Here is a 25,971-nt window from a genome sequence, read left to right on the forward strand (position 1 = left end):
TTCTTGGTGTGGTCGCTATAACACATAAGTACCAATGTTTAAAGATATAATGGTTGCGTAAATTTCCACTACGCAATTCGAGCAGTACTACTTGAGTGTCATCGTCCTTGATACTTCAATGAACTTTTACCGAATATTTTATTTATTTCAAGTTTTACCCAATTTTATCAATTTAGAAGACATAAGGGACCTGTCGGAGGACGTAGGAACTAGGATAACAGTACCTAGAGATTTGGTAAATTTCTTTTCCTTAATGCTTGTGTCAACAGTACTTAGAGATTTGGTAAATTTCTTTTCCTTAATGCTTGTGTCTGCTTTCCTAGCCCTAAGGCTTTGAAACAAAAGTTCTATTCTTTTCAGCAGAGTTTTAAACCTTATAGTGATTTTTTTTTTAGCCTTTTATTTATTATTTTAATCAGGCCTAGGTGAAAAAGTTTTATCTTTAATCTTAAGCTAATCAAAGTAGAAAAGGTGACAGCTTGAAATGTCTTTGAGAAAAACGAATGGACAGTAACAATAACAATCCGTTGAATAAAGCTTTTCTGATCAGAATGAAACAGTGATCTTGTTGTTAGATCATTAGGGGAATTTCACTGCAGTGGGAAACTAAACAGATTAACCAAGTTTACCCTTCAAGGAGAAACCAAACAGATTAACTAGTGAGGCGGACAGTTTTTTTGCAATCGAAACTGCATAAGAGACATTATTCTTTTCCTTAAATTTTTAAATATGGAACGTATATGAGAAGTTACTATTTCAATGTGGCATTCTCTAAAACAAAATTTTGGAACATAACCATTGAACTATATTATTTTTTTGTGTATTCATATTAAGATGGCCTCCCATGCCCTTCTTGCTCAGTATTTTTTTTATCCTTTATATTTTGATTTTTTTTTCTTCAGCGGATTTTTTTTTCGTTGCCATCGTTATTATTACAAAATTATTGTGATTTTGTTTGTACAACCAACTGCACGAGTTCTGCATTGGAGTTAATAATTTTTGTTGTTTTATGTTGATTAAATAAAACCGTTGAACCATAAAAAGTTCATAGTTAATGTAGCACGAATGCTTGTACTATTTAGCTCGGGGGACAGCTGTAATATAGACAGCTCGGGGCAATCCTATACACATTAATAATAATAATAAATTAATTAATTAAAAACAAACAGACAACATAGTTTCCGTGTCGTTTTTTTCAAGCCATGAATACCCGTTCCTAAGCTTACCGTACAAGTTTCTTTCCAGAGCTATATTTATTTTGCTTCAGTATGGACCTGTTAAATAATGACGGTTTTTTGTGGTCATTATGCATATATTCAGACAGTAGATAAATGGGGATATTGCATGGCACAATCAAATTTCCTTTTAAAACACCCCTTTTTAGTGGTCTTCCTACCATTTTTAAAAATATATAGGGCATTTTGTTACCCTTGCTCACCTCTAAATGGCGTCTCTGAATACGGATAAGCAGTCAAAAGGCTTTTTCTGCTGTACAACAAACAACGACGACTAGGGGTGGATACAGATGATGACAGTTATGGTCTATCTTTCGCCCGAGGCAAATCTCGAATAGTGCCCCCATTCCTGTCTCTCTAAAATTTTCAGGCTAATTTTAACGATGCTTTCATTTATTGAAAGCGACATCGTTTTCTTCCAGCGGCATCGCTTTCCTTCTTATTACAAGACGACATCCTGTAAAACACGAACAGATTTGAATATGCTACAAAATATAAAAAAAGAAAAAATTAAATTCGGTCTATTTACTTTTATTTTCAAGGAATGGTGATGATGATATAGGGAAAATGAAAATTTTCAAAAAACGAAATTTTAGTGCTTACTGCGCCCTATACCTTATTTTAATAGAAATAAAGTCTAAAAAAGATGACTAAAACCGTTACATCATTTATTTGAAATTTTGGGCGCCTAAAATTTTGTGCCCGGGGCGTGTGCCCTCTGAATCACCATCGCCTTAAAACTACCTCTGGATATAGAATTAATGCTTGGGAGGTGCACCAGCAAATCTTGGGCTCCACCATTTCTATTTTCTGCCCCTCCACCCTGTAATTAACGCAGCTATTGACTTATTATTTTTTTTGGGGGGGGGGGGCGTATCTCAAAATCATCCCCTAGACCTGCCCCTGATGATAATAGCAATTTTTACCAGTTCCTGGAAACAGTGGTGCCATCTAGTGATAATAGCGAGCTAAATTGTATTATTTGGGCGGGAATAAACAAAAAATACGAGTTGGAAATATACACGAGCCTAATAAAAGCCTAGCAGCAGGGGGAAGTGAGACGTTTTGCTAGCTTTTGATAAATTTGGATTAACATAAACCTAGTAGTAGTTATAGTACGAAGGACATCAAATAAAATCAATTTCATCCTCCTGGACCCATCGTAGGTCTATTGATACCTGAAAACTGCGATCTTCTAACATTTCTCTTTCGGCTGTTATAAAATTAAGAATATCTTAGGGCAGTATAAAATTTTCTTCAGCGTTGCCACGTTGAGCCCTGAAAATACATAAGCAACACTAATTAGTTATTTGACAACTCTTCGTACGTAAACATTTAAACATTAAAAATCTGTTGGTTCCCAGGGACAACTAGGCCTACGCCTTTAAAAGAAAGCTACACCGTCTTCAGCTTTTGGGTGCCTCATGAACTAATTTTTTTTCACCTATTTTTTAGCCGAACTTAGTACCCGCTGCTGCCAAAAATTGCACAACAGTATATGGAGTTCTTTTTAATTAAAAGTTAAATTTCCGATTTTTCCACATTCTTTAAGATGCAACCTATATAGATGTGCAAGTTTCCGCTTAATCAGTTAAGACAATCGGGGTTTTCCGCTTGTTTCTTTTCACAATTAAATAAAAAAAAAAACAACAGTTTTTTGAAATGAAAGTAAGGAGCGACATTAAAATTTAAGCGAACAGAAATTACTCCGTATATGAAAGGGGCTTTTCCTCCTCGACACCCCGCTCTTAACGCTAAAGTTTTTTATTGTTTTAAAAAGTAGAGTTGCGAGAAAGAATCAAACTTTAGCGCAAGGAGCGGGGTGTCGAGGAGGAAAAGCCCCTTTCATATACGAAGTAATTTCTGTCCGTTTTAAGTTTTAATGTCGCTGCTTAATTTCATTTCAAAAAACTTGTTTTTTTTATTTAATTTCTGAAAGTTTTTGAATTAATGCATGTCTGATTTTGGCTCTACGTACATAAATTATTAAAATCAAATTTGCATATTAATTCTTTTTTGACTAAATGGCTTTCTCTTAGTTTTGATCAGACGATTTTGAGAAATAAAGGGTGGGGAAGGAGGCCTAGTTGCCCTCCAATTTTTCGGTTACTTAAAAAGGCAACTAGATCTTTTAATTTTTAACGAACGTTTTTATTAGTAAAAAAATATACGTAACTTAAGAATTAACTTACGTAACACACTTTTATATTATTATATTTTTGATTATATATATGAGGGGGTTGGTCCCCTCGTTAATGCCTCGCTCTTCACACTAAATCTTGTTTTGTCTCAATTCTTTAAGAATGACCCCTGAATCAGAAAGGCCGTAGAATAAATAGTTGAAATTACTTAAATTTTTTTTTAGCATAAAGAACGAAGTATTTATCTCCTCCTAAATACCTCTCTCTTTATGCTAAAGTATTTTTAGAACCCCTCATATGCGTAATAATCTCTGTTCGTTTTAATGCTTCTCCTTACTTTCAATTGAAAAAACTTTTTCATGTTTATATTTTCATTGTTTTTTTTTTTTTTAATAGTAATGCTAGAAAATCCTGCGCCCTTTTCATTGAATTTCTCTTCCCCCATGAAATATTCCTCCAAGGAAAGATCCTCCCATATAGCCCCCTCCCCTGAACCCCACACCCAAACCAAAAAATCCCCCTGATAACGTCGGTACACTTCCCAGTAACCATTACTGTATGTAAACATTGGTCAAAGTTTGTAACTTGTAGCCCCTTCCCCAGGGACTGTGGGGGGTAAGTCATCCCCAAAGACATAGTTATTATGGTTTTCGACTATGCGGAACAAAATGACTATCTCAAAATTTTGATCCATTGACTTTGGGAAAAAAATGAGCGTGGGAGGGGGCCTAGGTGCCCCTAAAGAAAAACAAAAAAAAAAAAATAAACACGCACCCGTGATTTGTCTTATGGCCAAAAAATACGAAATTCCACATTTTTGTAGGTTAGACCTTGAAATTTTTTCTATAGGGTTCTCTGATACGCTGAATGCGATGGTGTGATTTTCGTTAAGATCCTATGACTTTTAGGGGGTGTTTGCCCCTATTTTCCAAAATAAGGCAAATTTTCTCAGGCTCGTAACTTTTGATGACAAAGACTAAATTCGATGAAACTTATATATTTAAAATCAGCATAAAAATCCGATTCTTTTGATATATCTTTTAGCATCGAAATTCCGTTTTTTAGAGTTTCGTTTACTATTGAGCCGGGTCGCTCCTTACTGCAGTTCGTTACCACGAACTGTTTGATTCAAGTGTGGCAACAAAGTAGAATATTAAAGCAACGATCATTTTTTTAATAATTGTATGACAACTAAAAGAAAAATCATAAAAAAATCCTGGATTTCAGGTATCAATAGACTGAAGATGGAGCCAGGGGGAAAGATTTATTTTGATGTCCTTGGTACTTAAAGCTTAGGTTATCAAGCCTAGCCTTTTGTGCTAGCCTATCCATGAAGATATTTTTTGAGACCAAAACACTAATTTGCTAACTGCCCAAAATAGAAATGGCCATGAATTCTGTATCGGTTTTTGTAGCATAAAAACTTGTCGTTCTACTTTGCCGCATTATCGGTTTTTAAATATTCTGCCTCAAATTTTCCAACAAGGATTCGATTTGTCAGCGAAATTATCTAATAATGTTTTTGTGCACAGAAGTACAATTGTTTTGAGCCCCGTTCATTGTATGTATTACGCCTCAAATTATAATAATTCTCAAACGGTGTACCTACAAATTTCTTTGCCATAAATTTGTATTTTGCAAAAGTTTTTTTTGCAAAAAATTTGTCGTGTTTTGCACCGTATACTAATGTCAAAGTGAGTTTGGGGTCATTTCGAGCATTAATTTCTAAAACACCGCGAAATTGAAGAACTAGGAGGGACTTAAAACATCTTTTACATTTTGGAAGCCCTTCACTGACAGTGTGGGGTGAATAAACTTTTAAATGTTGGGCTGGAGCTATTATAATACAATAGGGAATGATTAGTACAATCTGGCTAGATCAGGAACGGCTCAAGAACCGTTCCTGATCAAAGAAGCAGCTTGTATCATGCCTAGGTTTATAGTGTTTGCAATATGATCTTGACAGCTTGCTCTGGTAGATGTGTCATATACCTGCCCCAGATAGCCTACCATATGTACAGTGGCGTCAAATAGGCTGGTATGTTTTTCAAAATCTAGGGGGAGGGCAAATTTTGTCGTTTTTATGTTTCAATGAAAATACAAAAATGTCATTTTCAGCGAAACTATCCCTCGAAAAAGGTATGCACTTTAAAGTGGGGGGGGACCAAAAATGGAAGAGTGGTACTTTTCCCCATCCCCCTAGTTGACGCTACTGCACATATAGCGCAACATATACTTCCACGGATGCACGTTGAGGCTGCTAATATTGACTTTTCTATACTGTCATAAGACTGTGTTTCCCACTGCTCCATGTTCCTCTAGCAGTACATAAGCAAATGTGTACTTTTGTTGGAGGTGGGAGGGTAATTTGAAAAACGTAAAAATAGCTCATATTAAACTTGTAGGAACTTAAATATCCATGGATGTTTAACTGACCTCGGACCCAATGATGTGGACCCTCCCTGGCTATGGACTCAGTTGAGCCCCCTCGTTTGAACTGAACTATTCACTTGATCATTCTTTAGTTGTGACTTAAAAAATTTAATCCCAACCAAAGTATGGAAAAGTGGCAATGAAATTACTAAGAGCATTGCATTTTCTGCAGTAAAACTGTATGTCATCTTGTATCATAGAAAAGCTCATTATGAAATCTTCCGTGATTAATTGGATCAGACTTGATTAGGATTACCAGAACTACATGTAGGGGCAAATCTCCTAAGACCGCGCAATTTCCGTGGTACTCTCCTGGGAAATTTTGGGACTGAACAGTAAAATGACTGAGAAGCTGGATGCAAGGCCCTAATTTTTAGCATTGGAGCATCTCCCTTGGAGAAATTCTTCGACTCCGTTTCTTGAGCCCTTTGAAGGTACATTTACTTTACCTGAATTTAAATAAGCACTGGTGTTAATCGCGTAACGTAACGCAAATATTACCAGTAAGTTTTTGATATGCTTTATATTCAATGAAAATTATATCAGAACAACCAGTGACAGAATGACGGCTTCTATTAGAGATGATCATTGAGATTATAGGTTCTAGGCGTTTGCGCCCAGAAAATACCCCCCCCCCTGGAAAACACCCATCGCGGGAATCCCCCTCTGAAAGTACCCCCTCCACCGCTGGAAATATTCCCTCCTATTGGTAAATACCTCCTACAGAAAACATATAGAATTGCCGGAGGTAGAAATTGATGTATGATCCCCAGGACCGTAACCAAGATTTTGTGCGGGGTAGGGGGAGGTGTATAAAGGAAACTTTAAGAAATCGCATCAGAAATGTGAAATTGATTAAACTCCCTTGTGATTTCTTGGAATATTTCTGTTATAAACTGTTATTATGAAAGTAAAGAGTAACATTAAGCCCTAAAATGAGCAGAATTTACTCCGTATAGGATGGGGGTTCCCTATCCACACCTCCACCTTATGGTTGCAGAAATTTCGGAGGGTGCTCATTAGATCAGAAATTGATAGTTTAGGTCGTTTTCTTATAAGTCGAAAGTGATTGGAAATCAACCAGCCTTGGGGGAGGGGAGTATTTTCCGCAAGGGGTATTTTCATAGGGAAGATTTTCCGAAAGGGATATTGTGCATGGGGGGGGGGGGGGGTAAACGCCAGCCACTGCTCTCAATCTATAAGGGGTTGGGGTTGACCTCAAACCAAAGAAGAGAGCAAAATTTTTCTAAATGATTTTCAAGTAAAAATAGGAAAAGTTTGCGTGGAGGATGCACTCTTTCGGTATTTTCGACAGTGGAGAGAAAATTATTTTATTCCCCGTCATCGCCCAAAATCTCAAGATTTTAGTATTTATTCCATATTTTGTGCATAATATGCCTGTTTTTTGTGTCTTTGCTCATGAATTCACATTTCATGGAAATTTCACGTTGGAGTTTGGCCTTTGTCTCCATATAATATCGCGGAAATTTGGCTGAGCCAGAAATCGTAGTAAGTCTAACTTGGATCCGGATATTGTGTACCAAAACGCCAGTTTATTAGACCTTTAATGTCAGTTAGCTTTAGCTGTGATAAAAAACATGTTTTTTTTTAGAACTTATAGGCAAATAAATATTAATTGAGAGGGAAGGGGGGGGGGGGGGGCTAGATATCTTGACCACCCTAGACTAAAAATGCTTTTTAGTATTTTTTATTGAAACATATCTTATTTGAAATCTCCGCTGAAGAAACTAAAAGAAACAATAAACTGCCCCCATAGATGATGAAAATACATGTCTTTTCTCTTATGTTTAGGTGAAAATATCCATATTATATACACTCAGCCAGGGTGATACCCATGGGTATACCCAGGGTTAATGCAGCCAGGGCTATATCCATAATTTTGATCTGTAGGTGTGGTCAACCATTGAAAAGATAATTTTTGTGTTTTACTCGTAAATTAGCCAGAAGAAGTGCCTTTTTTTAAAAAGTCATTTGACACGTTTTGAGAGATGCTTGAATCTCGACTCGCCACTGTTGGGTGTCTTTGGTTGAATATACTTTAGAATACACGTAAAACTTTGAGTAACAAAATTTAAATTCTACTAGAGGAGAGGGGCGTCATGATTTTAAAATGTCTAGGTGGGACATGGCTCGAAATTGGTTGGAAATCACTTATCTAGACCCTCATCTTCCCAATTGCTGTTAGAAATAAAACCAATATTAGATAATTATTAGCCGTAGCCAATAGTTATCATTTGCTAGATTTCAATACATGTAATGTTACTTTTTTATTTTCAGGTTTATTCATGATGCTTATTAGATAAATTAATTATGGATTATGAAACCCCTCATCAGGAGCTTGTGAAGTGTGTCGTCGTTGGTGACACTGCCGTGGGAAAAACGCGTCTAATATGCGCCAGAGCATGTAACAAACAAGTTTCTTTATCCCAGCTGCTTACTACCCACGTTCCAACTGTTTGGGCTATTGATCAATACAGGATATACAAAGAGGTTAGTAAATACCCCTTTATGAGAATGGGTTCCATATATACAAAAACCAAAAAATAAGGGGAAAATGTCTTCATTTTTTCCACATAGCTTTTACAGCCTGGAACAAGGATTGGTTTTATTCTATTTCTGTGTAAACTTTGCGTTTATTAGCTGTGCTGTCTAAGGTAAACTGAACACGGCAGACGGTACCTGAAGGAACCAAATTAAAAGGATTGGCGTGTAGATTTTAAAAATGAACTTTTTTAGTTCCCTCCATCAAAATTCCCATATGCAAAAAGTCACAGGATGACAGATTGACAGCGATCGATCTTTTCGACCAACCATCTAGGGCCAAACGAAAAGCAGTTTCTCCCTGAATGGGGTCTGAAGGGGTCGCAGGAAAAGATTTATAGGAAATGACGACTTCTTGGTAGGGTGTTAAGAGGGAAGCTTTGGGGTGGAGGAGGACTGCGCGCAGTTGTGTCGATCTCAGGCGGCTTTGTGCTCCAGTAAGTTGTTAGTGGTATTAAAGCACACACATTGATATTTCATCTTCATGCTTCTAAGTTTTAGATTAATTGTGTGATAAGAAATTTTCTTGTAATTTGGCTTACTGTCTCAATAACGACTGAAAACATGGTGTTTTACAAGACTGTGGTATCGGTGCTAATTTACTGTGAACCTTGTCGTAGTAGGGAACAGGACTCTATACAGGATCTTTGTTGGGGGGGGGGGGGGTTACAAAAAAACTGTGAAAACATAACAAGAATTTGTTTACATGTTTTTTTTTACTTTTGTACAAGTCATATATTTTTTTGGTGAGGAAGGGGGGGGGGGTTAAACCAGGTACTCCCCCCGGACACGGCCTTGGTTGGATAGGACTAGGCCCGGCTGCAAGTCCTTTATACCTCCCCTTATCGCTAATCGGATGTTCCTCATCATGGTATCTTTTGTATTATGTATTCATTCTGTCGTGCCCGAAGGTTGCATTTGACTTTTTTTAAACTTCTGAAATAAGTACAAAAACTGTTTGCTCAGCTGTTCTCAAAGGGAGGGTCAGCAGGGCAGTGTATGTTCAATCACGCTTTGGTTCTTCTGATCTACGTTACCCTGCTGATCCTCTCTTTGAGAAGAGGTTAAGTTCCATTTACAATGAGACTTTACCAGTTAAGAATCAGCCCGTTCTGAAACCCGGTATTAATTGTTGCTAATGATCAGATTTTACAATTTGTAATGGATAATTTAAACACTGAAATCAACTAATGCTGTAATTATCCATGTATTAGTTTCGTGTTTACTATCCGAAACTTATTGAAGAGGAGTTGTCTTTAGTAAGGAAAATACTAATAAATAACCGTTGTCCAGGCTGGTTAATTGACCAGACTTTCTGAAAAAGAAGAAAAAAGTTTCTAGAGATTTCTAAGGAAGTCTTGGAGACAACTGAAGGGAAATATGTTTTTTGTTCTTTACCATATGTTTCAGGCTAAGTGAAAAACTTAAAATAATTGTACAAAGTAATGGTTTAATTGTAGCTTTAGACGGTTAAATGCATCATTTTTGATTTTCCAGGCCATTTTATCATGTTTGATAGTGTCTCTTTGGTTCCTAGAAACCGGTGTCTCGAGCAAAATTTCCGGGAGACGATTGGAAAAAAAAAAAAATTCAAGACCCTCGCTTTGAATGAAGACGCAGGTGAATTTGCCTTAAACTTGTTTATGATATTTAATTGAAGTCAGATAAAGAGGGGTTCATTTCTCCCAAGGCGCTTAACCTCTGCTCCCTTGTTTAATCAAATTAGATCTACGTTGCATGGGCAAAGTGAGGTGTTGCGGCAATTTTTGTTCGGCTTTACCGAGCAAAGTGTTGCGAGAGGAACACTTTGGTTTTGTTTCCTCGCTTCGATTAAACGCTGAAGTTGTTAATCTGCAAGGATCTTAAAATAAACAAGTCCGCTAGATATTTTACCACTGGAACCTAATTGGTCTTACCATCAAATACACCGGAAACAAATCATAGGCACACCAACTAGCAAAAGTTGAGAATCCCTCATTGCCGAAGATGATTATGAGCTAACAGCTGATTTTTGCTTAAAACTCCCCTATATGTCTCATAATTGGTATCGGCCTATTTTTGGTTTCAGTGTGTACTTTACTACTTAAGTTGTCAACCCCTTTTAACTTTCAAACTGGTCCATCTCATGATGGAATTTTTCTACCAAAAAATGGATGACATGCACTTTGATCAGCTCATCAAGAGCTATCGACTGCCATCAAAAAAAAATTCTATCTGTCTTAGTTCAAAATTTGACTTTTTTGTCGTAGGCCAAGTTTCTAACGTCTTCACTTAGGAGGGAGCAGAGGATAAACTCTAATTTCTTTAGCAATGAGAGAACTTTTAAAGTTTAAGAGGCATATCTGATACCATTCTCTACTGCAATCTCAGTGCTGCCAATAGATGGCAGCACTTTCCACTGGGGAAATGCCACTTTTTTGTTTCTGTAGATTTTTCTATTTATCTCTCAAAGAAGATATATTGGCTGTGGAGCCGGGTAACTGCTGCATATATTTAACACTTATACATTTTATTCCATCTTCAGTTCGAAACTGTTGCCTGCCTGTTTGCCTCCTAGAACGGAGCTTTCCACTCGATAACAGAAACATGGTTTGATGAAACGAAAGCTTGACTGCATAACTTCAGATAGTTCTCTCTCACATAGGCTTTAAAACTCCACTTCACTTCACACACTATAGGCTCTGGCTCAAGGACAAGCAAAAACCATCCCTTTTGGCCCCAGGCAAGAGTTCTACGAAGCTTTCCAAAATGCAAAGTCATATTTATCTATCCGGCCTAAGGCTTACACTTTCCTTAAAAACCGCAGAAATTAAACCCTTACCACTTTCTAGGAATAAGCTGAAATCGGGGTGCGAGGAAAAGAAAAAAAAATCCGCTGATGACGGTCATTGTACATGTAATATAATATTGATTATATTTTGTGAATGTTATTATCACTGTCTAATAAAAGGATTCATCCATATTCGAACTTATATTTATTGTCACTGTTCCATTTATTATTTATCTTCTTCTTGTTTGGATTAGTATAGAGACACTTTCGCTTAATCTCAATACTGATTCCGAGCCCTGCGGTGTGTTGCTGCAGCTGAGCTTGGGATCCTGTTCCACTACAGGATCCCGCTACAGCTGATCCTGTTCCACTACAGGATCCCGCTACAGCTGATCCTGTTCCACTACAGGATCCCGCTACAGCTGATCCTGTTCCACTACAGGATCCATTTATTTTTGTTAACAAATTTTTCTCGTATCTGGATAAGCTTCGGGTACTAGCCAATCAGAAAATTCTGTGAAAAAACTAAGTAAAGTTCAAAATCTCGTACAGTGACATAGTGGGTATGATCTCAGCGTGGAAATACGGGACCCAGAATTCAAACTCAGCTATGGCAGAACTCCAGGGCTCAGAATTGATACCGATGATGAGATTTTGCGAAAATGTCTCCATTCTAATCAAAAAGAAGTTCAAATCGATAGCTGTTCAGTCTTGGCTTAATCCAGTTATGAATGATAAGCTGCATTTTCAGGCACCAGGTTCTAACACGGGTTAATACACAGCTCTGCACCCGTCGTTTTCAGAAGTCTGGGTTCTTCACAAGTCTGTTTTCAACTGTTTTCAGCCATCGTATTTAAACCCATGTTTCTTAAATTTGGAACCTGCTTAAAACACGTTCAAACCAAGTTCAAACGCGGGGTTCACAGTAATTGGGCTAAAATTTAAAGCTGAACTACAAACCCGAGTTTACTGTGAATAAAATTTGTTCATTAGGATCTATTGTGTAATTTTTTGTGGCCTTTGTCTTTGTGCTAAAAACTATCCATAAAATCAATCTTTCACAATAATACCAATTTATGCATCTCTTTAAGATACTGTTGAAATGCAATAATTGTAGAAATTAATGAAAATCTAAAGCATAACAAACGAACAATTTTTTTGTACTTCTAAATTTATTTCCTTTTCTTCTTAAACCTCAAGGCTACTGAAATCCACATCGGTTTAAAAGCTCATATTATACAATTTTGAATTCATCCATGCAATTCCAACATAAGGCGTTTTCAGCTGAGCGGGTTCCAACCATGTTCTTTGGCGGTAGAACTCGCATTTTCAAAACGTTTGTTGCACTACATGCGTCCAACCCGTGTTGAGACCCGCGGTGTCTGAAAACGCGACTCGAGCTAAATCTATCGTGAACAGGTTTGGTTTTAACTGACTCTCGAACTAAGGGCTTGCTAAATTTCGATATTAGTAAAATCTCTGTGTGAATGGGTGTTTGTTAATTATCTGAAGAAGGGGTCAGATACGACCTTTAGGCGTGGCAGTGACGATATATCTTTTCTATTTTATTTGTATAAAACATACAAAATAATATATATTTTGTTATGTATTTTATTCTGTAGATATTATGTATTCAGTATAATATATTATATATTTTATAATATGTACATCATGAATACCATACGTATTTATTTGAAATTATTTTGTATTGGCTGTTATTTGAGAATTCAAGAGTCGTTGACGAAGATGTAAGGGAGTAGGAGATTTTGAAGGAAATTACCTACAAAATTTGTTAGGTTGAATTTTTTTTGAACACACCCAAGAAGTGAAGTTAGGTTAATCCTAATGTATAACAAAATATGACGATAAAATAAAACTTTAGAAACAAAATAATTGAAACCTAACCCAACCTAACCCCCACCCTCACCCCTATGTGCAAATATAAAGCCCAAATTATACAAGTCCATAGCATTCTGTCAAGTCCAATGCATTGCCACTTATTTTTGTAACTATGAAACTGAGATGTAACCTAAGCGTAATTCTTGAATGTGCTTCGAAATAACCGACACGTACCTTGTTAATCTTCAGACTCTTCTAGTTTTTTTTACCTGGTCGTAAATTTCCTAGTTAATGTGTCAAAAATATGACTGAAGGCATTACAAATTGTATGTAGCTAAATCGTGGGCCGTGGCATTCACAGTTGTAATATAGCTCATATACTCTATGTTCGCTGAAATTTATTTTCCTAAGGGAGGGGGATATCCCTGGCACATGGCCCCTCTTTTGGGTCGTGGTCCATTCCCCAAATTGCACTTTTGTAAGAAACTATGGACAGGGAAATAGGTGTTGTACTGGAAAAGCGGAAAAACTCAAGTCTGTTAGCTAATGCTGACTAACTTTATATTTGTCAGGTTGTCAAAACTCATAAGTTTTGCATCCCGTGATTTTTTCAGATTGGCCCATAGCCAATGGCTATTAGCCATGTTTGATTTAATGACTTGTTTGTTTGGTTAAATATCACTTTTGAAGATTCATATTTCTGCCGACAAGAATGTGCAAATAATCCATTTTTATTTCTTATCAATTACAGCGCACAAGGCTTGTTTTTGTCATTTATTGTAATCGACTTTAATCTATAACCTTAAACTTTCATCTTTGTAAAAAGGAAAATTGTGATGACGTTATTTTATGCATAATCAGTTCCTAAGCTTAATCAGTTCCTTTTGGTGAAAAAGATTTCACGGTTATAATCGGCTTCACAAGTTTGAAGGACGTGCGATCCGTTAAAGATTTTGGGAAAACCCCTCGTTTGGAATTGGCATTGTCGCTACGCACTTTAACCACGTGACCATAACACATGTGCAGCAGTTTTCATCATAAATGGGCCTATAAGCCATAAGCAATTATAAACATTACAAGCAATTAAGGAGACACAAAAAAGTAGAATTCCTGGAAGAGTCTGAAGAACCTGCCCTCAACATTTTTATGTCATTTCTGTTTTTTTAAGAATATTTTTACAAAATCTACCAATTCAAATTCACATTTTAATTAAGAAACTTGCACTACAAATTTTCATTACAATATATAATACACATTTGTATTTACAAAATTCACAGTGCAAATTTATATCACAGTTTACACTAATAATAACAATTTATTTTTTACCCACAAAAACACTATAAAAGTTTTAAAATGTGGAGTAAAAACAATGAAACACAGACAAAAAATGCAAAACATACGAAAACGAAAAATAATGAGTATAGAATTTTTTTTACATTAAATAAACACAAGAAAAATTAAATAAACGCACACACACCTAAAAAACGAACTAGAGAGAGAAAAAAATAACATTAAACACAAACAAGAATATAAATTCACAAAAAAAAGAAGAAACACTTTTTACAAGATGATTATGTGGAGAAAGCCCATCAAGAGCAGTACCTGAGAGTTTCCTGTGTAGCTTTTCCAACTTTAATGTTATATCAGGTAGGCTACACCATATTTACCAATTAGAATCCGGTTACGTGTCTAAGGAAGAATGAAAAGGAGAAACTTAAAGTACCTGAAATAACTACTCTGGATTCTTTTTAAATCAATGTTTCTCAAGTTGGGGTAAATTTCTGCCTTAGAAAGGACTGATTGATCGCAGTATGTAGAATAGAATTTTGCCAGCGATCGTCTATTATATTTCCCTCGATTGGGAACAGTTTTCCCGTACCCAAATTGTATCTTTTTAGAAATGTCATAAACATTGCCCTGACGGAAACTGGAAAGATTATTAGTAAGGCTTAAGTCCAACCACCGCAAAGAATCAACAGACTGAATAGAGACAGGGTCGCAATTAAGAGGAGATGAAGAAGCTGAAAGGAAAGATAAAAACTCAAACTTCTCTTTATTCAATGAAAGGCCAATCCCGAAAAAGCATTGGAAACAGAAGATACCATTTTGGAGCGACCAGTCTTAGTCCGACTAATTAGGAGCAAATCATCAGCATAAGCCAGATAAGAAACATCTGAAAAATCAGATAAAGCCGTAGAGGATATTTTTGCAAGCACACTAGAAATACAAATTTAATAGTATTAATAGTAGTAGTTGAGAACTACTACTTTTTATGTAAATTTACATTAAAAAAATTTACGTTTACTAAAATTTGCATTATATTATAATGCATCCATTGTCATAATCAACTTATTTTACAGACTCCACGGCCGTAGTTTTTGTCGGGCAATTGTTTTTCTCAGCTAATGTTTTGCGTCTTGGTTAGGATTTTGCAATATTTTAAAAATTTCTACTAATTTATTGAAACAATAGATTTACAAAATAAAGAATATAGAGAAATTCGTTCGGTTATATTGAATTCGGGACTAAGCATCCCTAGTCTAAGACACTTACCGCTTCTGTGCTATCTGCACTCTCCAGGGTAGGAAGTTTTCGCTAATCCTAAATACCAATAGAAGACAAAACCAGCTTAGCTACCGACTCGCGAATGTGGCCCCTAAATTGTCGGTGGTGTTTTAACAGTACTTGTTGGAGGGGAATATTAGATTCCCTATACACAAACAGGTGTTGTTCGCAGATATTTTAGTAACTAAAGAGTCAGGAGCTGGTACGTCAAGTCCCAAAGCGATTAAGAAGTTGAACAGATAAAAAGATAAAAATTTAGTTAAAATTAGTCAATTTACTGTCGATAAAATTTAGATAGAAAAAACTTTTAATGCCGCATAGTAGGTCTCTAGCTTTACCCAGTCGAATTATTAAAGTAAAATGTCTATGATGCTAGTGTTGCAAACAGTATTGTGGTACCGAAAACAAATTTAAAAAGCATAGGCGAGCTTAGGATCTTAATAGGAAGTAGAAGATGGTGTCAACTCTTTCTTTTTCACTGCCCGAGTTGAGTTTACAGTCTTGTTAGTCTCCTATTTTCCTTGATGCGGCTGATGAGCGATCCCCATATAGATAGGCGCAACAGAAAAAGGATTGCAACTTTCCTTTATTATGAGACGGTCAGTTTGTCGTTTTATTTTCGGTCAGTTTGTCGAAAATAAAATAAAATTATAAATGAATCTGTTGTTTCGGAAAATTTAATTTCTGGACGTTTTTGGATTAATGCACGTTTTGATCTTGGCTCTCCGCACATAGATAATTGAAACGAAATTTGCATATTAATTAATTGCAATTAATTGGAAGATTTTGAGAAAAAAGGAGCGAGGGAGGAGGCCTAGTTGCCCTCCAATTTTTTGATTACTTAAAAAAGCAACTAGAACTTTTATTTTTTTACAAACGTTTTCATTGGTAAAAAATATACGTAACTTACGAATTAATTTATGCAACGAACTTCTATATTCGTATGTTTTTATTGTTGAAGGACTTTTCCTTCTCAACGCCCCGCTCTTTACGCTAAAGTTTGACTCTTTCTCTTAACTCTACATTTTAAAATAGTAAAATACTTTAGCGTAAAGAGCGGGGCGTTGAGAAGGAAAAGCCCCTTTCATATACGGAGTAATTTCTGTTCGTTTTAAGTTTTAATGTCGCTCCTTACTTTCATTTAAAAAACTTGTTTTTTTTTAAATTAATTTCCGAACGTTTTTGAATCAATGCATGTTTTGATTTTGGCTCTCCGCAGAGGAATAATTAAAACGAAATTTGTATATTTTTTTTTTTGGCTAAATGGCTTTCTTATAACTTTGCTCGAATGATTTTGAGAAAAAAAAGAGCGGGGGAGGAAACCTAGTTGCCCTCCGATTTTCGGTTAATTAAAAAGGCAACTAGAACTTTTAATTTTTTACGAATCTTTTTATAAGCAAAAGATATACGTAACTTATAAATTAGCTTACGTAAAGAACTTTTGTATTCTCATGTTTTTATTACAGATATGAGGGGACTCGCCCCCTCGTCAGTACCTCACTCTTTACACTAAAGCTTAAATTTTGTCCCAATTCATTAAGAATGACCCCTGAATCACAAAAGCCGCAGAATAAATAGTTGAAATTACTAAAAATACTTTAGCGTAAAGAGCGAGGTATTAGGAGGAGGTGAGCCCCTTGTATGGGTAATATTTTCTGTTCGTTTTAAGTTTTAATGCTGCTGCTTACTTCCAGCTGAGAAAAACTTTCATATTTATTTTTTCATTGTTTTTTTTTAAGTAATGGTGGTAAATCCTGCGCTCCCTTCATGGAAATTTTCTTCCCCCATGACAAATTCCTCGATGGAAAGTACCCCCAGTATATCCCCCTCTTCTCAACCCCTGCCTCCAACCAAAAAATCCTCCTGAAAACGCCTGTACACTTCCCAATAACCATTACTATATGTAAGCACTGGCCAAAGTTTTGAACTTGTAACACCTCCCACGGGGACTGTGGGGGAGTAAGTCGTCCATAAAGACATAGTTATAAGGTTTTTCGACTACGCTGAATAAAATGGCAGGGGTCATTCTTGAAGAATTGGGACAAAACTTACGATTTAGTGTAAAGAGCGAGGTATTAACGAGGGTACAAACCCCCTCATATACATAATAAAAATATAAGGTTATGAAAGTTTGTTGCGTAAGTTAATTCTTAAGTTACGCATATTTTTTACTAATAAAAACGTTCGTTAAAAATTAAAAGTTCTAGTTGCCTTTTTAAGTAACCGAAAAATTGGAGGGCAACTAGGCCTCCTTCTCCACCCCTTATTTCTCAAAATCGTCTGATCAAAACTAAGAGAAAGCCATTTAGCCAAAAAAGAATTAATATACAAATTTCATTTTAATAATTTATGTGCGGAGAGCCAAAACCAAACATGCATTAATTCAAAAACGTTCAGAAATTAAATAAAAAAAACTAATTTTTTTAGCTGAAAGTAAGGTGCGACATTAAAACTTAAAACGAACAGAAATTACTCCGTATATGAAATGGGTTGTCCCCTCCGCTATCCTTCGCTCTTTACGCTAAAGCTTTTAATTGTTTTAAAAAGTAGAATTGTGGCAAAGAGTCAAACTCTTGACCCAGAATTTTGATCCGTTGACTTTGGGAAAATAATTAGCGTGGGAAGAGGCCTAGGTGCCCTCCAATTTTTTTGGTCACTTAAAAAGGGCACTAGAACTTTTCATTTCCCTTAGAATGAGCCCTCTCGCATCGTTCTTGGACAACTGGGTCGATACGATCATCCCTGGGGAAAAAAAAAACAAAAAAAAAAAAAAAAAAAACAAACAAACAATAAACACGCATCCGTGATCTGCCTTCTGGCAAAAAATATAAAATTCCACATTTTTGTAGATAGGAGCTTGAAACTTCTTCAGTAGGGTTCTCTGATACGCTGAATCTGATGGTGTGATTTTCGTTAAGATTCTGTGGCTTTTAGGGGGTGTTTCCCCCTATTTTCTAAAATAACGCAAATTTTCTCAGGCTCGTAACTTTTGATGGGTAAGACTAAACTTGATGAAACTTATATATTTAAAATAAGCATTAAAATGCGATTCTTTTGATGTAGTCATTGGTACCAAAATTCCATTTCTTTGAGCTTTGGTTACTATTGAGCCGGATCGCTCCTTACTACAGTTCGTTACCACGAACTGTTTGAAAGAGTTAATTATTTCGCAGCCAATTGCTTTGGCAGCTAAATCACTCACACAGTTGAAAGTAACAAGAAAGTTGAAATTAAATTAGGTATGTCATGTAGGAATATCACGAGCAGTCTTAAATGAAATTTCATTGACTTGCATTCTGTTCTTTTTGTATTACGTGACCATTTACAAGTCCTGTTTGCGGATCCGTAAAAAAGAAATGAAAAAAGAACAAGGCAGTCTGACTGTCCTTTTTATAGAAATTCGAATGGTTAAAATTGCGCAATGTCTGATATTAATTACTTATAAGCAGAGGAACATGATTGCGATCACGCAACCAGTAATAGAACTTTGATTTATATAAAAAAAGGTTGAAAAAAAAGGAAAAAATGTGCCAGATACCAAAATTTTAGCTTGTGCTGTGCTTTGCGCAACATGCAGATCACCATCTGTAAAATATACAAAACCCCTTTTTCTCTTATTTGTATTTTTCCTCCTTTTTTTCTTAAGCATACTTTAACAGGCTTTTCTTAAGGATGGAATTAGATGAGTGGCAATGGGTGGCAACTTTTTCAAAGGACGCGAGACTATGCAGTTGAAAAGCAAAATTCGCACAAAAACCTTAGAAAAAATATTGTATTTATGCAGTAATAAAAGGGGAAAGCCCGAACCCTGTCTATAAAAAAATCGCTGAATTTTGGACAAATATACCTAAATTAACCAGTTCGGTAAATTTTGCAATCCCACAGGACCTTTGAAACTAATAAAAAAGATTCTAAAGCTTATCCTTATAGATCAATTCACAAAGAATTTTCAAACAGTTCGTGGTAACGAACTGTAGTAAGGAGCGACCCGGCTCAATAGTAAACGAAACTCTAAAAACCGGAATGTTGATGCTAAAAGATACATCAAAAGAATGGAATTTTTATGCTGATTCTAAATATATAAGTTTCATAAAATTTAGTCTTTGTCATCAAAAGTCACGAGCCTGAGAAAATTTGCCTTATTTTGGAAAATAGGGAGACACATCCCCTAAAAGTAATAGAATCTTAACGAAAATCACACCATCGGATTCGGCGTATCAGGGAACCCTATAGCAAAAATTTTTAACTCCTATCTACAAAAATGTTGCATTTTGTATTTTTTGCCTGAAGACAAATCACGGGCGCGTGTTTATTTATTTGTTTGTTTGTTTGTTGTTGTTTTTTTCCCCAGGGGTCATCGTATCGACCAAGTGGTCCTAGAGTGTCGCAAGAGGGCTCATTTTAACGGAAATGAAAAGTTCTAGTGCCCTTTTTAAGTGACCAGAAAAATTGGAGGGCACCTAGGCCCCCTCCCACGCTCATTTTTTCCCCAAAGTCAACGGATCAAAATTTTGAGTTAGCCATTTAGTTCCGCATAGTCGAAAATAATAATAACTATGTCTTTGGGAATGACTTACTCCCCCACAATCCCTGGGAAATGGGCTGCAAGTTACAAACTTTGACCAGTGTTTACATATAGTAATGGTTAGTGGGAAGTGTACAGACGTTTTCAGGGGGATTTTTTTGGTTTGGGGGTAGGTTTGAGGGGAGGGGACTATGTGGGAGGATCTTTCCTTGGAGGAATATCTTATGGGGGAAGAAAAATTCAATGAAAAGGGCGCAGGATTTTCTAGCATTACTATAAAAAAAAAACAATGAAAAAATAAACATGAAAACGTTTTTTCAATTGAAAGTAAGGAGTAGCATTGAAACTTAAAACGAACAGAGATTATTACGCATATGAAGGGTTCTAAAAATACTTTAGCATAAAGAGCGAGGTATTTAGGAGGAGATAAATACCTCACTCTTTATGCTAAAGTACTTTAGTAATTTCAACTATTTATTCTACGGCCTTTTTGATTCAGGGGTCATTCTTAAAGAATTGGGACAAAACTTATGATTTAGTGTAAAGAGCGAGGCATTAACGAGGGTACAAACCCCCTCGTATACATAATAAAAATATAAGAATATAAAAGTTTGTTACGTAAGTTAATTCTTAAGTTACGCATATTTTTACTAATAAAAACGTTCGTTAAAAATTAAAAGTTCTAGTTGCCTTTTTAAGTAACCGAAAAATTGGAGGGCAACTAGGCCTCCTTCCCCACCCCTTATTTCTCAAAACCGTCTGATCAAAACTAAGAGAAAGCCATTTAGCCAAAAAAAAAGAATTAATATACAAATTTCATTTAATAATTTATGTGCGGAGAGCCAAAATCAAACATGCATTAATTCAAAAACGTTCAGAAATTAAATAAAAAAAAACTAGTTTTTTTAACTGAAAGTAAGGAGCGACATTAAAACTTAAAACGAACAGAAATTACTCCGTATATGAAATGGGTTGTCCCCTCCGCAATCCCTCGCTCTTTACGCTAAAGTTTGACTCTTTGCCACAATTCTACTTTTTAAAACAATTCAACGCTTTAGCGTAAAGAGCGAGGGATTTCGGAGAGGAATGTCGCTCCTTACTTTCAGTTAAAAGAAACTAGTTTTTTTTAAATTTAATATAAGGAAGGATTGTAGTTTATTGGGCTTTGTAACCGGTTTAAACAGAATCTGGAGAATTCACTTGAGTTAAAGTAGCGTGCAGGCATCAAACTCTGCCGGTTAATATATATATATATATATATATATAAATAGAAGAAGTGCTAGATATAACCAGTACCTAATACCTGAGATAAAGTGAATACACCACAAGGGATAAAAAAAGAGCAAAGGTTTTATTTTTAAAAGAATTATGGATTTTGGTTTTTAATTCTCTTGTTTTAGAGATTTATAACTTGTAATGTAAGTACAATCTTTGCATAATCTTCATACTGAAATAAGAATTAGACATGTAAAAAACAAACTAACCAATAACTAATAAGTGAGCAAAACAAGATGTTCCCGAATTATTTAAGCTATTACAGCTTTTGAATATCAAAAATAATAATTGCAATAGGTTTTAATAATGCTTTGGGACACAAACCCAGTAATTATCATTCCCTATTAAACGCCAAAAATAACGACAATTAATTATTATACGCGCTATTGAACGCGGGGACGGTTATTGACAAATAACCGTCGGGGCTATTTGACAAATCTCCGTGAAGACATACACCATATTTTACACTATTTCGAAGGGCTCACGTTTCAGAACATATCTTCGACTGAGATAATTCGAGATGTTTCCTTGATTGGTTTAATCCGTTTTCTTCTATATGCACTCTCCCTGGAATCTCGAGCTTTCTAATAGGAATTCTAAGAATTTCAACTCGAGCTTTGCAGTGCAAAGAATAAAAAAGTAACGCTTGGATTATTAGAACAATCCTAATTTTTTGAATTTTTTTTTTAAAATTCTAAATCCATTTGACAACTTATTAAGCTATATGCGACAATTTTCCGCCTAGTGCTATTAGCTTGACTTGATAATAATATGCACCTTAGTATGGGTGCTATGTCACTCAAATTTGCTACAAAGAACTGAACTATGGATTTATTTGAATCCTTGATTTTCATCAAAATATTAGAATTATGCATGATTTCCTCACCATTTCCTATATTTTTTCACATAGTTTACATATTTTTGTGTTTTTAAAAGCTTGACTATAACCCGAAAAACACCCCCCCCCTCAAATAAAAATCCTGTATACGTCCTTGTTCACAAATCTTTTCCACATGACCTGGAAGGATCTTTTTCACTTATTCAACCCTCCCTGATTATGTAGATACTAGGGAACAGGTTATTCCAGATGAGGCTTTATATAAGAAAGTGATTTTCCTTGTTGTCCAAAATTGAGGACTATAATTCTACTATTGGTTTTCGGCTAGGGCGATTCCAATGGTGCAATTTTCAATTTAACTTGACACCATTGTTGTGGTGGTTTCAGGTTATTTTTTGAAATTCAAATAAATTTGCCATCGTATTAAACTCAGGATTAATCGAAATAATGACTCCCACTTCCCAAGCAGCTTCCATTTGGACACTCTTCATATCGTGTTTTTAAGTTTTCGGTTGCTATGGGGATAGACCTCGTTCTTTACTAGGTCGTGACGCACGCCCCATCCGCGATGAGGTGACCTCAAAGTTAAATTTAAATACCGTGAATTAAAGAAAGGTTGATAGTCAAGTTTGTTGTAGTTTTTATATTTTTAAGAATTCTTATTTGAAAATCTGTTTGATTTGATAAACACCACGGGAAACGCTACGAAGAAGTAATTGGATTTGGATAAAATCTTATCGGCACAAAACGCGATCTTTCTTAAATAAAAAAGGATATACTCCCTGTTACGCCATCACTCCAGCATCTTTTTCTGTGCAAAAAAAAAGTTTTGGCCCGAAATGGCATTGGAAAAAGATTACGAAATACTTTATTAAACCAAACTTTTTTCATGTTTTCCAAGAATCTGACGAACAAATGATATTATATTTCCTCTTGGATTAACCACAAAAGTTTGTACGATTTTTCACTTAAGCAACCTACTCTTTGCAGTCTCCCACCCATCAATAAATTCCGTTTTATCGTATCGACCAAGTGGTCCTAGAATGTCGCAAGAGGGCTAATTCTAACGGAAATGAAAAGTTCTAGTGCCCTTTTTAAGTGACCAAAAAATTTGTGGGCACCTAGGACCCCTCTCACGCTCATTTTTTTCCCAAAGTCAACGGGTCAAAATTTTGAGATATCCATTTTGTTCCGCATAGTCGAAAACCATAATAACTGTGTCTTTGGGGATGACTTACTCCCCCACAGTTCCTTGGGGAGGGGCTGCAAGTTACAAACTTTGACCAGTGTTTACATACAGTAATGGTTATTGGGAAGTGTACAAACGTTTTCAGGGGGATTTTTTTGGTTTGAAGGGTGAGGTTGAGGGGAGGGGGCTATGTGGGAGGATCTTTCCTTGGAGGAATATGTCATGGGGGAAGAGAAATTCAATGAAAAAGGTGCAGGATTTTATAGCATAACTTTAAAAAAAGACAATGAAAAAATAAACATGAAAAAGTTTTTTCAATTGAAAGAAGGAGTAGCATTAAAACTTAAAACGAACAGAAATTACTCCGTGTATGAAAGGGGCTGTTCCCTTCTCAACGCCCCGCTCTTTACGCTAAAGTTTTCTACTGTTTAATAAAGTTGGATTGAGAGAAAGAGTCAAACTTTAGTGTAAATAGCGGGGTGTTGAGAACGGAACAGCCCCTTTCATACACGGAGTAATTTCTGTTCGCTCTAAGTTTAATGTTGCTCCTTACTTTCAGTTAAAAAAACTATTTTTTATTTAATTCGCTTTAAGGGATTATAAGAATGCTCTAAGAGGTCTCTGTACTAACTGTGTTACTTTAATTAATCTAATTCATTTAATATTATGGCTTGTAACATTTGCGCTTTAAATTTCTAGCTGAAGGCACAGACTGCTAGAAGATTTTCTGTTCAAAATGCCAAAGGGACACACATGCTTTGTTTACATATGGCCTTCTGTGTGTCGTTATTTTTTAACCAATCATGAAAAAATCTCTTTGTCAATTATCTTTAAAACATTCGTAACTCAAGTTTAATAAATCTATACGAGTTATACTGTGCATTTATTAGATATAAAATCTCCTTTCGACTGAACTTGATTGGCTTTTTGTTACAAAACTTTAAACCAATGAGGGTACCAACAATTTGTCCAGAACGGTATTTCTTAAAGGATTCCTCTGGTAATTGAAGAGTCCCCCTATACACAGGGGTGGGGCACGAAGCAATCTTTTGTTCCCTGATTGGTACTTTTGCCCTCCATCCCTGAAATTATTTTAACTTCTGACCTTCTGAGGGGTGAACTCGCCCCTAAGATCTCCTCCTGTGTTCACCCCTACCTGTGCTTTGTTCAAATCCGTAGCTGTTGTAATTTTGGCCTAATAATGCCTTTACAACACTACACCCCCTCCATTTTGTATCAGACACAGACAGATGTAGTTTTGTATATAATATCAAAGGGAATGAGATTTATAAGAATTGGATCTTTAACGATTTAACATGGGAAGGTAAGAATTAAAAACTAATTGGCCAGCCACTAAGAGTGTGGTGCCTGGCAACGTCATTAAAAAGGTAGAAAATTTCCAAGATAATTAAATAATTGATATAATTAATTTACGATATTGCAAGACAACAGGTAAAATTTTAAAATACGTGATAATCAATAGTTTTCTTGTTTGTCAACAATTACAATCTAGTCCACCCAGAGGAGGCCTGGGTTGACTTGGAAAAAAATCATGACAGGTTAAGATGACTGAGATGGTGACAGGATTCTACTTTTTTTTACACTCTACGATGTTCCAAAATATCTGAAAGCACTAATTTGCAGCAGTTTAGGGTCAAACAAAGCCATCAAACGCTGAACAACGTTGAAGATTTTTTTACACAAGTGCCAGTGTCCACTCTTATAAGTTTCCAATGCTCTTTTTCTAACATTGCTTCTGTGTAGACTGACCCTGCGAAGATGATATTTATGCCCAGGGCAAACTACTGCCTCACTTACGGATAAAATCAAAATAACGAACGACTACTACGCCAGTTTTGTATCTTGTTCGTAAGTTGTCGAGTTGAACACGGTTCAACTCTTAAGCGTAAAATCTGTGATCGACTAAAACGAGTGAAGATTTAAGGCAGGACTTTCTTATATTCTTATTTACATTATATTATATTAATATTTTAAATATGGATTTTATATCTACATTTTATTTTTTCATATTTTAATTTATATTATATTTATTTATATATTAGAAAAGATGGAAGCTTGGAACAACTGTTTTCCTATGTGTAAGACGAATCTGGTACATTTATTTTTGGTAGACAAATTACAGATTAGTAGACGAACCCCTTTCGGTATTTGTCGATTTCAATGTCGTTCAAATCCAAGTGTAAAAATTCATGACTAATCGGTGAAGGGATTTAAGCATGATTTTTTCATATTAAAAAAGATTTAAGATTGGAACATGCGTTTTTCTATCTGCAAGATGGCAAAAGAAAGCTGGCAAAAATAGAAAGGTAAAGTAATAGTAGATAGTGGTCGGGAACAAGTTAGTGATGATGCAAGTTTTTCAAACCAATTTGCCATTTTAGTTTTGAACTTCTGCTGTACACGTCCAAATCAAACAAAACTACATGTCATTTATCAATTTTGGCCGTTTTTCTACAGATTTGACGGTGGTGTGGCTTGGGCCACTAGACTAAAATGTAGACGAAGCATATATTGTCTACTACAAATGATAGTTGGATAGTATTGACCTTAACATTACTGTCTTTTGCAGAGGTCACTT

At 35.7% G+C, this 25,971-nt stretch overlaps 1 protein-coding gene across 9 annotated transcripts in view; it reads left to right on the top strand.

Moving 5' to 3' along the window:
• LOC136026982 (rho-related BTB domain-containing protein 1-like) overlaps positions 1–25,971 on the top strand; it is a 218,748-nt gene that overhangs the window by 20,558 nt on the left and 172,219 nt on the right. For all 9 annotated transcript variants that reach the window (XR_010617465.1, XM_065703854.1, XM_065703855.1 and 6 more), the window contains one exon: positions 8,108–8,320. Coding sequence is in view for 8 of the 9 variants with exons in the window: in XM_065703854.1 (XP_065559926.1) it covers positions 8,141–8,320 (180 nt within the window). In the remaining variant the exon portion in view is untranslated. The remainder of the gene's footprint in view (positions 1–8,107; positions 8,321–25,971) is intronic.

This window comes from Artemia franciscana, chromosome 5 (assembly GCF_032884065.1).
Source record: "Artemia franciscana chromosome 5, ASM3288406v1, whole genome shotgun sequence".
Lineage (NCBI taxonomy): Eukaryota > Metazoa > Arthropoda > Branchiopoda > Anostraca > Artemiidae > Artemia > Artemia franciscana.